Source organism: Poeciliopsis prolifica, unplaced genomic scaffold, assembly GCF_027474105.1.
Source record: "Poeciliopsis prolifica strain line A6 unplaced genomic scaffold, Auburn_PproV2 SCAFFOLD030, whole genome shotgun sequence".
Taxonomy (NCBI): Eukaryota; Metazoa; Chordata; class Actinopteri; order Cyprinodontiformes; family Poeciliidae; genus Poeciliopsis; species Poeciliopsis prolifica.
This window is the reverse complement of record NW_026562405.1, coordinates 5,465,784-5,483,539: the sequence shown is the minus strand read 5'-3', so window position 1 is coordinate 5,483,539 and position 17,756 is coordinate 5,465,784. Positions and strand designations below refer to the sequence as shown.

Genomic DNA, 17,756 nt, shown 5'->3' with positions numbered 1-17,756 from the left:
GAGCTTCAGACGGAAAAATCATTACTTTTTCTCATTCTTCCTCCTGAGTCTAAATGTCAGCCACGTCGGCACAAGAGCTGAATCGATAAATAGAGCTGTGGTGTCTGACCAGTGTTGGAAAAATATCTACTAGTTAACGGATGGCAGCCAGAAGTCTCAACCAGAAGCCAACACTACAAAAAAGAAATAGAAATTGTAAAATACAAACCACAGAAATTGCAAAATCATTTTGGTCCAGTTTCTATTGCAAATATCTTGATACACTTGAAATGAGAAAAAAATGACTTAAAAGTAACTTTTCTGCAAGAGATAGAAGCTTGTTTTAAGTCAATAATTCCTTAATATTGATTTAATAAAAAGTAGTTCAACTGGGAGATAAGTCCACTTTTAAAGGGACATTACTTTCATATCAGAAATAAGAACTTTTTATTAGACTTCAATAATTAGAACAAGCCAGTAAAAATTGCTTTAAAAAAAGTACTTGAAACAAAAAAATTGTTTTAGTTATACTTGTTTTTTAGCAGCACTTTCACAATTTACAATTTCTTGTGCTTCTTATCACACTTGTTCAAAAATAAACTAAATGTGCTGGATATTATTAAAACTAACAAAATAGGCCTGTCTAGAAGCTGGACTTGTAAAATGTTGCAGATCCAAAGCATTTAAAGGGTTTTTGACAATTGTGTTTTGGCTTTATTGTTGGCTTGATTGTCATATTAAGGAATTATGGACTAAAAACAAGCATCTACATATTGCTGAAAATAGGTTTGTCTTATTCCAAGTCAACAAAATATTTGTGCTTTAAACAGGAAAACAAAATATTCTGCACTAACAGTAACTGAACCCAGAAAGTCCAGAAACGACTATCAATCTGTGCACTGCATTAACAAAGTAAATTGAGAAGATTTGAATTTCTTCAGCTGCTAAGAAATCAGATGTGACAGAAGGCAGATGGATGATATTGTCTGGAGAGTCTAAATCTAACAAAGGAAGTTTTTCTGCTGTTTTAGGAGGAATTTATGAACGAGGCACAGCTGTGCTTTTCTAATGTCGTTCCAGGATTGCTTTGTATTCACCTGATGTGGCACCGTCTGGGTGTGCAGACAAGGATTCACATCTGCAATAACTCAAGACCAAAAATATGGTGGAAGAACATGAATAGGGGCATCTTTAGAAATATACTGACGTCGGCTAAACGTGAAAAATATGATTCACATTCTGAAACCTGCAGACTTGGGTCAACAGAAATTGTTCAAAACATAAGATAATGGATGTTTGAAGCAGAATTGTGGGGTTTAGTTAAAGTGCAGTTCATGGTTTAGCACACATTGTTTTGAAGTTTTAGTTGTTTTTTCAAATACGCCCAAGTACAAAGTTAGCTGCGCTAACCCTGCAGCGCTAACATTAGTTGCACCAAAGCTAAAGCACTATACCACCACGGTATTTACACACAAGCTAATGCTTAAAAATTATATTTACCCTTAGAAGACTACAACCATCGAGCAACAATTATTTTAGTGGAAACTAAGTGCTCTAAATGTTTCAAAGTCAGCAAAAGTGCGAAACAGAAATAGCTCAAATATGAGCACTTTAGCAACAACGAGCCCACCACTGCCTTCCACTTATGATGGAATTAGTCCAGATATTTTAGTGATCTAACAAATTCTTAATATTACAAACGACAAATTGGTAAGACAAAACTTTCACCAACCCAAGATCAAATTGTCTGACCTAGAAATCAACACGTTGCCCTAAAATATAATTCATTTACTGCCATAAAAAGAGTGTGAAATTTAAGTCAAAAACTCTGAGATTACGTGAAGTTTTCTGGATCTTTGAGAACAATGTGTTTCAAGAAGTTAATTTGGAAGTTGTTTTCTGCCTGGAAGCCTCCAAACAATACCCATGTCAAGTGTTTTGTCAATGAGCACGTGTCCATCAGTCTGACTTTGGCTGTTAAAGAAGAAGGTTTCAGCAGCTGCCACATGGAAAGCACACCGAGAGGGTGACAAGATTTCAGCAGATATTCCAAAGACGACTTCATGCTGGGTGTAAGGCACTCTGTGAGCGGTTGTTGGTTTTTACGTCTGAAAAGGGAAATGCTGATTTGTGAAAATTACAAAACATAAAATAACCTGAAGTGAAAACTGGAACTAAAATGAGAGGATTTCTTTGATCAACAACATGGAAACTCAAAGGGCCGTAAGAAATCTGTACCAAGCAGTAAATAAAGTCAAGGCTACTTTACACAGCGAAAAGAAAAAAATAATAAAATGCTTCGCAGCAGTTCACAGTATACAGGCTGAAAACTGGGAAGCTAAAAATTAAATAGGGGTTTGGACTATGCAGCTAGAAAACAGCTCTTGAACTCACAACTCCAGGGTTTGGAAACGTTTTCACATAAGTGGTTGCTCTTAACATGTTTGAGTCAAACCTCCTGACCAATAAAGGACTTCTTCACACTGACCTCATTTACGTGATGAAAAGATGTTCTAGTTCAAGATGTTCAACTTCTGCTTTTTGTCAAAAAGCTGCAAACAGGTGAGAAGAAGCCCGAAGGAAGGGCAAGAAGACGGCAGCAGCACAGAAAAACATGATTTACAGGGTAACATTTTAACCTCAGCACTCTCATAAACTCAAGGACATGTTCCTTTTTCTTTATTTTCAGCCAAAGAAGCTTGAATACAACAAAAGATAAAAATGGATTAACACGTTTTACAGATAATTAGATTGCTGGAAGTCTATCTTTCAGGGAATACAGCAGCTTATGCAATTTATTTTCTTCATATAAAGCTAATCTACAAGAAGTCAACTCAGGGGATTTCACAAATAAAACAATCAAGTTCAGCTCAAGTTCAGTCAGACAAAAGACAATTCAGTGCAGCTTCTATTTAATACTATAAACATTAAATTGCACTGAACTGAGAAAAAGAAAACCTGCTGCAGATGAACTTCATTTTACCATGAAGAGAGAGGAGCAGATATGCAGAACTTAGTTTATTCAAAAAGTTTTTTATTCGATGCACAACCAGTTCATCTTTAGAACCGTCATCAATAACCAAAACTTCAATACACATGCTTAACTTTATTTGACTGAAAGTTTTACAAAGCAGACAAGTTAATGAGCATTTAGAATTTTATTTAGGGTTGCTAAGTGTGTTAAATGTTTTAAAAATAAGTAAAAGCGTTAAAGATAAATTAGCAGACATCAGCAAAAGCTTAACACCCAACGAAATTAGAAATAAAAAAAAAACGATTTTTGGAAATTACCACAAGTTTTCTACAATCAAAATGTACCTGGGAAAATTAATTTAGAGTAAGCTTTGTGTGCTAAACATTTTCAACGTTTGCAAATGTACGAAATTAAAAATTTGCTTCGCTATTAGCATATTAGCAGAAAAGCAACCCCCACTAGAAATAACACTGGACTTTTGTAGAAATTATCACATATTTTCTACAATATATATTTATTAAAATGTATCTGGGAAAATTAATTTAGGGGAAATTCTGTATGCCAAACATTTTAATAGTTACCAAAAGTGTGAACTGAATAATTAGCTCTGGTATTGTTGTGTTGGTGTGAAGTGAGCGTACCTCTGCACAAAGCCAATCTGAAAGGCCCAAGAAGGTAAAGGTTGGACCTGCAAACCCCACTGGCAAATAGATGATTGTAATGGAGGTGGCAGTGACAAACACAGGAATTGTTAAGTGATAGCAATATCAGAAAGAAGGAAAAGAGAGAAACTGAAACAAACTCAAAAATCTTTGCCCAGAAAACAACAGTCCTTCCCAAATGAGCTCCCAGGCCTCCGATAGGCAACTTTACCCGGAACCATCCAGGAAGAAAATGCAGAGTATGTTGGCAATGTCTGAGTGATCTGAAAACAAACTGAAAGCGCATTTGTGCAAATGGTTGTGGAATCAATGTAGCAGTTTTACTGTTCGCATCCAGGAAATATACACAATGTGCAAAGAAATGTTTCCTCTCCGAATTACAGCACGGCATCAACAGGTAGCTGCAATTTGCGGCTCGGACTTGTGACATTTGATTTTCAACCCCGCCAGCTTACTTACGGAAATATTTTATGGGCCCAGTCTTATTTAATGTGTCCCTACATAAACCAGCTCTGAACAGTTGAATGTGGAAAGGATGTACTCTCTTAAGTGCTTCCATCCTGCTTGGCTTGGCAGAATGACGAAGAAGTGGTGTCAGCCAAATCCGTATATACCCAGCAGGTGAATTAAAAATCCATTTTTATGGAGTAACGCATTAGCCAACACTCACATTACCATCCTTCACATAAAGATACTTTATAAGAAACGAGCCAGACGCAGAGAGATGGAAGAAGATGCTGGAATGTAGTTTATAACCTCAGGTGAATTGAGTCTTAACAGAGTGGAGCATTAGCCAGCGCTCACATTAGCATCACCTTCCAATAACGAAGACAGGAAAATTCAGAGAAGAGATACTAAAGAAAGATTTACAGACTCCAGATGGATTTAAAGCTCATTTATATGGTAACATATTAGCCAACTGTTACATTATCACCCTCCACATAAAAATATTTAATTTATAAGGAGGAGAGGACGGTGGGAGGAAAGCGACGAAGGAAGTTGGATGAATGAAGATGCAGTTTGTGGAGGAAATCTTTAAAAGAGATAGATGAAACCCAACTTTACAACGTTTTATACAATATATTTTACATAATATGAAAGATAGAAAACCTACGTCCAAACAGGCACTGAAGAAAACCCACTCCCAGTCAACATTCAGGTAAAAATAAAATAAAATTCAGCAAAAAAAAAAAAATAATTAGATACATTTTTAAAAAATGCATGTATGTAAATACAAATGGCTTAAAATGAGTTCCTTTAACTTAAGTCTAAAAACCCTCCTGTTCAGAGTTTCTTTTGAGCCACAGTAACTGGAACATGAATAAACACATTTCAGTTTGGTTATTATCCAAAAACTGTACAAAGGTGTAAATAATTTACTGGTGTTTCCTCTAGAGCAAAGCTATTTCCTGTAGCCACATTAATACTTTTCAATCTCAAATCTCAAAACCAAGACTCGATTCATTATTAAAACAATTCTGATCCCCTTCCAATCGACTCGGTGAGATTGGCCTGAGCAGAGACAGAAATCAGAAGGTAGGGGACAAACACAAAATTCAAGCTTTTGAATTTTGTGCATTGATGAGATCTCTGGCGCCACGCGTCGTGACTGATTTAAGAGGTATGGATCTGCTGGGATGAACTGAGAAGACAGAGTCTCATTTAAACTCCAAGGCAGAGCCCAAATACTATGAAGGTCACACCGTGGTAAAAGAGCGAGGGAACAACTGGTCCACTGAGTGTCGTTTACAGGAAGAGAAAGAAATTATCCAAATCGAGGCAGGGTGACGAACTGTTTGAAAGCCTTGAAAGGCAAGAGAAGAGTGATGAGTAGGAGGTTAGGAGCTAGAGAAACTGAGAAGGAGGGCGGCTGCACGATCAAATCCATCATTATCAAGGCCGCGTACTCTCAGCACCCCAAGCAAAAAAAAAAAAAAAAGAGTTCATTTGGGCTTGCCTACTTGTTTTCCGAAATGTGCCACGGTAGAGGAGACATGCGGTTAAAGATGGCAGCGGACTCACTGGAGCATCCGCTTTTCTGATGAAATGACCTGAATCCTATTTTCAACAACAGCTGCAGGATCAAACACAGCAAGAGCAAATTTTTGTTCAAATCTGCAAGAATATCAGCGCACTGATGTCGTTCCCCACGCCAAGACTCTGGCAATCCCTCACTCTAATGGGTAATATCTGTGTGGATATGACTGAAAACACATGGTGCCTTTAGGACTGCTGTTGTAAAAACTCCTTAAGATGATTTATTTAGATTGCACCAAAAACTATTCCCGATTACAGTGACTAAAATCTGCTACTATTTGAGAACACATGAAAGCAATTCTAACAATGAATCGACTTGTGATTAATTGTCAATTATTGGTTAATGTGATTAAAATTTGTTCCAACCAATTAATCCTCTGTTAAAGCTTCTTTCAGTGTTGTAGTTTGTCCACCATCCATTGGAGGGCGCCACTGGTCATCCTTAAGCAAAGCCAGTTGATACAGAAACAAAGATGGTGAAAATATCCAGAATATCCAAAAGTTTTACTCAAGTAAGTGCAGAACCACTTCAACCAAGAAGTTACTCAAGTAAGAGTGAAAAAGGTTTTGAAAAAAGGTTTTTTCAAGGACTGATCAAATTGTCAAACATGTTTTTTTTTTAAATTACATCATCATACGGACAAAAATATAACGTTAAGTGGAAAGGTTAGTATCTTAAGAACAAAAATGACAATAATTTATATAACTACAAAAAAAATAAATAATAGGAAGAAGAAAATGTTTCCAAATCAGTTTTTCTTTCAATATGAAACTTATGAAACTTTAATAAAAACTGCAGGTGAATTTTTGGCTAAACATGTTTGTTTTTCATTCAAATAGAAATTTTACTCAAGTAAAAGTAGAGATACTTCAGAATAAAATTAAGTAAAGTGAAAAATACAAAGTAATAAAAAAAACTCCTAAAGAAACTTTTTCCACAAAAGTTACAAGTAAATAAAATTGAGTAAATGTAACGACTTACGACCGAACTCTGAAGATATCCCAGAAAGGGAAAGAGAAACGGTCTAAACAAAGTCCAGAGTGGGATGCAAAATGCACTTTATACCATTTGAAATACAAAAACTTGACAAACTCCTTAAGTTCCACCTGATTCTTGATGTATCAGCATCAACTGCTCCATCAGAAATGACTGACTTACTCCAAAGTTTAATAATGTAAGAAAATACTGTAAATATTTACATCCATGACTTTTAATGACTGATTAAAAATCATGTGTGAAAAAGTTTATTTACACGTAATTTTAAGTGCCTTTCTTAGTTAATAGCAACAACGCAATTGTAAAACTATGTTGTTTTTTTTTATGTTAGCAGAATGTCGAAACTTTGGCTGTATTGGAAAAGCAGCTTGTGATTGTTGGGAAAGCAGACGACCTCCTGGTGGGACTTTGTGTAGAAATATGAATCCATGTGGTTAAATTCAGGTCATATGAACTGATTTTAGTGACTATTAGCATGAAGACATGCAGCAGAACCAGACAGATTAATAAGATTATATACCTGCAGACCTGCTTAATAATCAGGACAGCTGTAGCACGGAAATGAAAACAGCTGAAATGCAGAAGTCGTCGTATTTAACGTGATTACTGGGCTTGATGGGAGACCCGAGCTGGGCTGTAGATGTTAACTGGAACAGAAAGGTGAACACAGAAGGTGTGGAGACAAATGCACTGCAGCCCACACACAGCAGCTACGCCAGTAGCCAGCAGGCTCTTGAACATCTGTCATACCTGCCTGCTTCAATCCCATCACACACACACACACACACACACCCATACACACACACACACACACACACACACACACACGCACACACACACACACACACGCACACACACACACACACCCTGTGAAGTGTGTGACAGCTCAACATCGAGCCACAAGCAGAGAAAACACATGTTCCTCTCTGGTTCCCTTTCCACACAAACAGAAATGACCAGCATCTCTGTTCTGTTTCACTTCACATCAACCACATTTTCCACTCCTTGATTCTTCCTCCTTTTCCTCTCACACTTCTGTCCAAATGTTTCAACTTCGTATTTTATTTATTAGATTTTGCCTGTCTCACTTTATTTTGAAGGAGAGGAGTATTCAAGTTCAGACCTCATGTTCAGAAGGAGACATTTGCTCATCAGCTAAAAATAAAAAACAAACTGCACCAACTGCACAACCTGCTCTGTGATTTGAGACTGAAGTTTTCCACATGCAAAGGGAAGTTTGAGTAGTTATCAAACAGGAGGCCGGGACCATAAAGTGTGTGTTGAATACTGAGGAAATTAATCTCACTGTCTTCATTTAGCAGTTAAAATAAGCTCTTAAATGTCCAATAAGTGAAGTCCTGCCACAATAAATCAATTATTTTATTTACTAAACGTGACAAATAAAACAAGCTCAATTATTCTCTTTTTTCTCTCTCTACCATAAACTGGATGGAGAAAGTCTTCAGTCTGGTGTTTCGGTCTAAACTTCCCAATTTCTTGAAGGACAATTTTATTTACAAACTTGAAATTAACAATCTTATTGTTCATCTCAAAGATTTCAGGGTCAATTTCTTGTCCAGCAAAATTTGTTGTGACTATTTGGTGATGCTAAAAGATGTGAACAGAGTAGGAAAGACAAAAGATACTAAAAATGCTTTGTGAGTGAAAAAAATGCGAGATTTAAGGAAGTTTAGTTGGAAAAAATGAAACTGAAAAACTGATATGGCTGTAAAACAACATAAAAGTCAAGAAGAGATGTTTCATTTTCATACACACACCCAGTTACACTCAAACATCTATTTGAAAACTCACTTCTACCATAAAAGTACTTTTAAAAATGTATTATTTTATGTTTTTTAGTAACCTTGCATGAAACGCATAATAAAAGTGATCTTTGCAAAGGTCAGTGCAAAAAAAGGATTTATTAGCCCAGCTTATTAAATAAATAAGGCAAAGATGAGAGCAAGTTATTCTGATGCTAATCCAACATTTTATAGACCAAAGTGTTTTTTATAATTTTATTTTATGGAATTAGATCCAAAACCAAACAAACATTAGGAAAATGCTTGCAGCACTGTGATTGGTTATTGATCTGCTCATCAGCCACCCCTTATTTCTTGAGTTGGTGCAATGAAGAAATGGTATTATGGCTGTAAAACTGCAAAGAACTGATGCGAAGACCCACCATGATCAGTACTGCAACTGGACACTCCAGATTATTCAATCTACAGAAATGTTGCCAAAGAGTTCATAGCTGGTTTTCTTAACTGACTGGAGATAATGAAGAGGTTCCACTCATCAACAGCAACAGAGCAAGCATCGTCTTTGTAACACACACACGAAGACCCCGTCAGGCCGTCACAGACCTGATGGGCTGTCATTTAATCAAATGAACTGTCACTTGTTGTGTCCTCAGACGCCCACTGGGATCCTCGTTATCGGCCATGATTGCCCCCAACTAACCTCCACAACCTCTCCTCCTCCACCCGAAGCACTCCAGCTCTCCTCCATCACAATTATCATCAGCGGTGATTCATGCTGCCATTCCTGAGGGGAAAGCTTTGTTCTTCTTTTCATTGTCCCACTCATCCCGTCGCTCAGGTGTCGGTTCAATCAATAACTAACTCCCAGTACAAAAACGTCAAAACAGCTGAGAAAACAAACCGGCGAAGCCGTGGGAGTCGTCTCCACTCACCTGCACATTTAGTCCTGGTTATCAGCGCCGGCCCCGGCGGCCCAGTCCCCCCTTCGCCCGGTCTGGACAGCAGAACCTTGATCTCGTACTCCACATCTGGGTCCAGGTGCCATAACTTGTAGGTGGGGGCGTCAACCACGTGGGTCTCAGCCCAGTTTCCTGTAGTGGTGCGGTACTCCACCTCCTTCAGGATGATCGGCCCGTCTCCGATGATGCTGTTGGCGTTGGGTTTGATCCACAGGTAGGTGGCGCCAACGGCGAGGAGTTCAGGGGGAGCGATGGGAGTGGGCGGGGCTGGAAAGTACAAGGAACAGATAATAAACATGAATGACATGTTGTGCTTGACTTGTGACAATACCCTGCATGTTTTAGAGTGTTTTCATCCCAAAAGGTGGGAGGGTGTAGATATTAACAGAAACACTCCTATTTAATATTTATATATTAATATTATACTGACTCAGATTAACACAAGAAATACGATTAGCTACCAGAAATACACAGCTCTGCTTTACAATGTGCCTCCGAACACATCTAAGCTCTGAAGGATGCGTAGAGCAGATAAATGTGCACATGTGCCGTAACTTTCTCCAAATGAACAGAAACAAAACTTCAGTTATTATCTTTGAGCCTGCAGAGGAACGACTCACAGCTTCAGTTCTTACAGCTGGAAGAAAAGATCAGACTGAAATCCCACTGCAGGACTCTGACCTGAGCCTTTCTTTTACCTGAAGAACATTCCCAGGCCTAAAGGAAATGTTGCAGCATCCAGAAAACTGCCTTTATGTCAAGGTTTGAAACCCACCTGCTTAGTTACCTTTGACTCATAAAAACAGAAACATATACTTGACGTCTATTTGCTTGATTATTGTTTTGATGGCACCAGACAAAATTTAATGGTTGGTGTTAAAACGTTAAATTATTTTATGATGCAAAGCACTTTTAATTATGACATAAACTTGATTTCACATTTGATAGTTCAGTAGATTTGGTTCAACTGGGAACCAAAACTGCAATATTTGTTGCATTTTCAAGCTGTTGTGGTTCTTCTCTTTCTGTGTCAAAAGATCAAAAAGTCTTTGAAAAATCTGTTCCCCTCCTCGCCTGTATGGGCGCTGCACCAAGAACCGCTACAAGAAACAACACAAATAACCTCAGAAGACACTCAATGCAACTTCCTTCACCAAAAGTAAGAAAAATAGAGTGGCTTTATGTGGTTGTAGGATTTCTCTTTTGTCTTTGGCTAAAGACCACGAGCCATGGGTTGGCACTGGGTTGGCACATTTGTTTTGGTTGCATTTACCCAGAATTCCCTGCTCTTCAGTCCGCTTCCTGCTGCTCTCTGCTTGGCGTTCACATATGTATTAAAACAGCACCAACCAAACCCAGAACGAGGTTTTTAGGCCCACCAGAATTAGCTACTCTTGTTTACATCAACGTTCGATTGCTAATTTGAATTTCTCCAAACAAACCAAACAAACTGGAGTTTGATCAAAGTGACCCAAACAGGGTTAGTGTGAATGTGGGCTTAGTTCTCTCACTGGTTCTACATGTCTGGATCAAATGTTGGCTCATTAGCAGGCCTCTGCAGAACATTGACATGCTGAGGGTGTTGAACCAGGGAGAGCAAAAGCATGAAGGATGCCGGCCCTGGAGGACTGACTTTGGAAACCCCTGCTGTAATGTGATTAACTGAGCTCATCGTCACAGAATTATTTAATATATTTAAGCCCAATCAATGTTGCTGAAGTATGCAATACTTGAACTGATTAATTAATTTTGTAAAGCCCAGCCTCCCCCTCTTTTCCTGTCCTTTTACCCTCAAGTTCTTCAGAGTAATTTTCAAAAATGCACCCGAGATTTGAAAAGCCCAAATTAACTTCTGCAAATCCAAATCATCAGAAAAACCTCAAACTCTGCATTATTTATTTTTCTGTCAATAAGCCATCCATTCATAATCCTCCACTGCCTGAAATTGGGTTGGAGAGCGAACATTTCCTAAAAAATAAAAATTAAAAAATCTAACATTTCCAGCTGCTTTGTGTGGTTTCTAAGACATTCAAAGCAATATTTTGTCTTGCCAGCGAGTTCTGGGTTTTCTCCCAATGGCAGGAAAACACCTTGGAGGCATCATGAGTGAATGCATGTTCATCAATGCAGGGGACAAGTGCCTGAACCCAAAACCAAATGTCTGCAACCTGCAGATCCAGTGGCACCAGTGGTTCTTTAAAACGTTTTCAAAGAGATGCAAAAGTCCTACATGAGAATTAACAAAGGTTCTTGGTTCTTTTGCTAAAACCGTTTTATAGCAACAAGCACAGATTTCAGCAAGTTTTTTTTTTTACTTTTGACATTAAAACAGTCAGTTATACCCTTTCAGGTGATCAAATCCTACTTATATCTTCTTCTCTAATTTCTTCCTGTATGTTTCTTGTTTAAAACTTAATTTTTTACAATAGTCAATAGTTACGCTGCAGCTGACGATCCTATAATTATAATTTAAAGAAATGATTCAACCTGCCTCTAGGCTTAGGATATTTTCTTGCTTTTAATTTTATACAAAAGCTCAGATTTTTATTAAAGCAACTATGTTTTGAAACATTCAGCTTATGTAAGATTAGAAAACCAGTACAATGTATTCCAATACAACATAGGCTAAATAAAAACAGCTTATAGAGAATGATGAAAACAACGTACGCGAATCGGCCAAGGAGGAAATTCAAAGACTGTTTACAAGCCAAGCAGTAACGTTTACCTCCAACAAACAAGCAAAGCTGCGGCGACGTAGTGACATAAATCTAAAAGCGGCTCAGTTAAAGAGCAGCAGGAGCAGATGGAAACAATGACAAGGAAATTAATTGGACTTTTTCCGTTAGTCATCAGACTCCCTCCGCATGCGAAGCACAGCATGATGTATGGTAATTACCACGGACAGCTCCGGCGTGTCTGCGGCCCTGAGACCAAAACTCGGACACTGATCGTCACAAGATGTGGGAACAGAAAAGGAGCCTTTTTTATTACTCAAATGTTCATAAACATTAAGATTTTGGCAACTTTAGCAATTCTGAGGTGGAAAAAAGGTTTCTATGCAGATCAAATTCTATGCAGATTAAAATTCTATGCAGATCAAAATCTGCTTTCAACACTTCAGGTATTAAAAGTGAAAAACATTTGTTGTTAGAAGAAATGTTGAGATGCAAAAGTCCTACATGAGAATTAAGCTACTCATTTATCTCCTTAAACAAAGGCATCCAGCACTTTCCTTTAAATTTTGACATTTTTTAAAATATTTTTTTCTCTGAAAAAGTTTGCATTTTACCTGCAAGGAATGATGTTCCTTCTGCTGCTGCAGTCTTAAAACGTCCCGGTTTTACTCAGAAATTTCTTTTTTTTGCTTCCCTCAAGGCTGCATTAGCATATGCATGACGGCTGCAGGACTGATGAATCAACTGTCAGTCGGTGCATACTCATACATCTCAACTACATGAAGCCGATGTGCGTACGGCCATGGTCCAGACATCAGGCATCTCTTTATCCACCGCTCTAATCCACAGACGTCAGACAGCAACAGCATGAGTCACCAGTTTGGGGCTTTTTATGATTGATTCAAACAGATCTTTGTCCTGAGAAGAATGACTTACAGAAGACATAAGAAAGAAACTGATCTCTCAGAACCACCAATATTGGATCATGTATTGAAACAAAACTGAAGTCATTATCTTTGGACCTAAACAGGAATGATGTAGAGCTGGAAACCAGAGATGAGGCCTGAAATCTGGGTGAACTGATGGACTCAGACCTGAACCTTCAGAGCCAAATAAAGACGGTTACAGAGTCGGCCTTCTACCACCTGAAGAACATCTCTAGGATTAAAGGACTGATGTCACAGCGAGATCTAAAGATCTTGTAGCTTTAGCTGCATTGATTACTGCAACGGCATCTGAATCAATGATCCAGCTGCAGATCATCCAGAACTCTGCTGCTGGCGTTCTGACTAAAACCAGAAATATAACCCAGTTCTACAGTCCTTCCACTGAGAGAATAGACTTTAAATACTGTTGGTAGTTTATAAATCACTGAATGAATTAAACAGCTTTTGCTGTCATACTAACCTTCCAGACGTCTCTGATCTTCTGGTCGCTTTGAATCATCATAAATAAAACATTGACCAACATTTTTATGTGTAATGATGGCACATGGCAAAATGTAAAGTTCCAATTATTGATTTTATGAAGTAAAGTACTTTGACCTGTCTTACTGCTGAAATTTCCAAAGGAAATAAATCTGATTGATTGATCTACTTTTAAAAGTGTTAAAAGTAGGTGTGTTAAAGGTCTGACTTGCTAAGGGGCATGCACCTAAATATTAGTATGAATGAATTTATTATAATAATGATCTCTAATTCATTCATCTCCATGGATTAGAGGAAATCTCCAATAAATGCAAACCTGCAAACCCACCAGGTAGAACCTATTTCTTTAAGAAATCAATTTACAGTTTTACAACAATCTTGCTGGAACAGGAACTTTCAGTGTAAATCATTCCTGTTAAAGCTTTCATAGCCTTACAAGTTTTCTTGGAAACGTGTAGAAAAAAGGATATAAAAATAGGAATAATGACTTCAAAGTTCATCAGGCATCAGTTTCCAGTAACACTTAAGTTTTTCTGTTATTTTGTTTTCAAGTGGATAGACATTTTTTTCATAAAGAGTGCTTCACAAATGGAGTGAAAATCTGAGGGAAGAAAGATCACTAAATGTTCATTTTTACATCTGGATGTTTCTCATTACTGCGCGCAAGATCGACTACGAGTTAACGCCTTAAGCTTCTTAGAAAAAACAGCAAAGAGTCAAACATTAAAAGCAGCCAACTAATCATTTCTGAGAGAGATTCAACTCTTCATTAACATCATTTATTTTAACAACCTCTCCTGATGTTACTCTGCAGGAGGAAGGAGAAATTCACTCAATCACTTCCTCCCTCTGCCCGTTTTCCTCCTCCCTCTCGCCGCCTCCGGCTCGCCTACCGCAGCGTTACAGAGGCCACCCAGAGGGACCCAACCTGGCACCCAGAGTCACATGGCACCCAACGCACGCCATGTCTTCATGTTTCTGCAATGTGTATTGAGAAATGGCTGAAATCATAGCAAATGTGTAGAGAGATCAGAAATTAACGTGAACAGTCAGTATATACAGTTTGCATCCTTTAAGTTAATTCATCATTATTTGTGTGGCACATTGCAGAAACAAGGAAGCTTAAATTCCTTTTATTATAAAAACAGCTACAAATTATGAAAGAAGCAATAAGCGTTATATCATTAGATCATTTTTAGTGTTCCCTTAATTCTTTTCCAGATCAGAATATTGAACAAGCTATGCACTGGAACTTTTCACCTCGAGTTGTTGATCCAGCAATGTTCTCACAAACGGCTTTCCGTATCTGACGCCTTAATGATGCAAAGCAGTGATGAGTGCATGGTTTTTCTCAAGGTAATCAATCCAAATGGAAATAATATCAAGCACATTTGTTCCTCTGTTAGGTTGTTAAAATGAAGTTGATTCTTTAATAAATTTGTTTTAGAAACATTAAGGATTTAAAACCTAATCTAATGTGAGAACAGCTTCCACCAGCACACCAACTTGGATAATTGGATGTGTGTTGTATAAAATGCACAAACAAGTATTTCCATCTGCACAAAGAGCTGCTTTCCTCAATGCATGGGGACAAAACTGGTAAAGATGCACTGATTGCTAATCAACAACAACTGGCCTTCACGCAGAGCCGCTAATGAAAAGTCAGAGTGGAGACAATAGAGAGATGAAGGATTATGGAGAGAAAGTGTGAATACTGCAAGAAATGCAGCCACATGGCCAATTTACAGCAGAAAACATAAAAAAGAAAGAAAAAAAACTGTCAGGGAAAGAAAGTTTGAAGCTAAATGAAGACTGAAAAAATTTTTACTTTAAATTTGGTAAAAAATAATCAGCTGATGAAAAGTTCAATGGGAATTTTAAACATTAAAACACCAAATATATCTTAATTGTGATTGAATTCTCACACTGGAAACTGTTTCAGCAACAGAAGCGTCCCAAGCAGCTTCACAGTTTGGTTTGTCCTCTTCCAAAGCTGCATTATCTTTGGAATATTTTGCATATGCTCTGCAAAATCTGGAGTCAGGTTCCACCGGAAATACTTTTTAATAGCATGTTAAGCAGCATTGCACCTAGCTTCATAGATAAATGTTTTGTTTTTCAAATACAAAACAATGTACTATTTGGTGATTTAAAGAAAAAAACATAAAAAACGTAGCAGCAGTCAACTACACACGGAGAAACGTGAGAATCAAGTTTGTACGGGTTTTATTTTTGATTCAAGGCTAGAAGGCATCAGTTCAAACTGAAAAATATTCAACCTGGAAATCAGTAGGAGCATTTAGATCTGCAATCGAAGAAGCCAATAAAATTAAATATTTTTTGATCCCAGAATCTGATTTGCCTACATTTAAAATCTGCAGTCATGTGACCACTGTCCCTCATGCAGGACAGCGTACCTGCAGAGTACAAACATGTGAGCCTCATAAAAGGTTTTGTCCTGGGAGCCCATTGTCTGATGAAACATTGGCCTCTCGAAACTGATCGGTGTTACTGCCCACAGAGGGAACAAAGTATCTGCATTAGCTTTTTTACTGCCACATTACGACCCCAGTGAGATACTTAAAGATGTCGCATAGTGTCAAGAAAAATAAATTCTCTAATAAAAGTCCGGCGCATAATCTTGCAGAGGAAGCCCTTATCTTACACTTGTGTTGCACGTCAGGTCAATTTCAGTGTTTTATTGACATTTATAATGTTTCTTGCTCTTGATAAACATGCGGGATTTTAATATTTATATCTCTCCCTACTATGTTGAAAGTATTTACAAATTCTTCTGCTCATGTTCACTCCAACCTTGGATTTCTAAACCATTTTGGATAAAAACTAAATAAACATGAAATTCCCCTGGACCTGATGAACTGTCTGTTATGAATTCTGAAGGTTACAATGAAGGAATATGGGTCAAGTTTACAGGTAAGATCACACTTGTTTTCTACAATGGAGAGTTTCTACTAATCTGCCACAGTGGAAATTAAATATTTTTTCCTGCCAAGTTTAGAAAAACTTTGGCCCTGATTTGTATGTTCTGTATGTTCGATTGAACATACAGAGATGAATAACAACAAATATAACGTAAAGAACAGCCGATTCTTCTTTGAAATTCACTCTGTCTCCATAAATCTAGTTTATAACCTGCAATAAGTTATTTTGATACCATGTTTTAGTAACTATTAACATATTCATCAGGAATGATCAAATTCTGTAATTTTTTGCCAGAAACTTGCAACATGCAAGTGAAATATGCACATATTGTCACATTTTTTTAAAATTGGGTAGTATAAAATATCTTCTGGAATGGTGTGTTGAGGGGTTATTTGTTCGTAAATAGCAGATGCGTATGCAATTTGCTCAGATAAATGCTGCTGAGCTACAGGCCACGCCCCCTGTGGATTGGTTCCACAATCCTAGCTGCATGTTCTGAAAGCACACAGCCATGCGATATCCTTATTACTTTTTACCAAAATCCCAGCCTTGGCCAAGCACTAGAGCCAATAGGAAATTAAAAAGTAAGAAATTAGCCTTTAGATTCTGAAATCATGGCTGATCCACTTTAAATGCAGGATAAAGTTTTGTTTGCAAGACATTTTAGTACGATGACCAATAAAGACTAAAGTCTAATATTTAAAAATGCTGACAGTCTCATACACATGGCACTTTAGGAAACCTCAAATCAAATTTGAGATAAATCCAGCGCGACCAGAAGAGGAAGTCTATGGTAACATTAAACGAGGGTCAGTGATTTGACCCCAGTAGGAAGTGACATGTTTCAGAAAGAACATGAAAATCCCCTGAGTAACAGTCACTGCCTGCAGGAACTTTGACTGACCCGCTTCCACTTAGACACATCCACAAGGCCAGGCTTTATTAGTTTTCTTCCAAATATTCCTGCTACTTCTCTATTTTCAAACTGTGCTGAGTTCTAATTGAAAAATTCACAAACAGAAAAATGTTAGTGTTTGCAGATGCGAGGGGAATAAAACGATAAGGTAGAAAGACTTTGTGCGCCAGAGAGGATCTCACCTGAGGAGGCGGAAAAAATGGAAACTCAGCCGCAGTGAAAATTATTCTGTTGCCAAAATTTTCTTTTCTCACATTTTTGAATATGGAAGACAATCGAATAATAGTTATTAGAGGGAGAAAAACGAAAGAAATTATTAATATTCAACCATCTGAGCTGCAATTTCAAAGTAACTTCAACATGTTTTAGAGTAAAAGCAACAAATCTGCACCAGAGTTTTGATATAAGAACTTATGGCATTTTT

The 17,756-nt window shown here is 37.6% G+C and overlaps 1 protein-coding gene across 1 annotated transcript in view; it reads right to left on the bottom strand.

Moving 5' to 3' along the window:
- The window catches only part of LOC129372664 (receptor-type tyrosine-protein phosphatase T-like), a 292,638-nt gene that overhangs the window by 201,630 nt on the left and 73,252 nt on the right, over nt 1–17,756 (bottom strand). Inside the window, 1 exon segment of the mRNA XM_055050081.1 lies at nt 9,345–9,638. Within this exon segment, the coding sequence (XP_054906056.1) occupies nt 9,345–9,638 (294 nt within the window).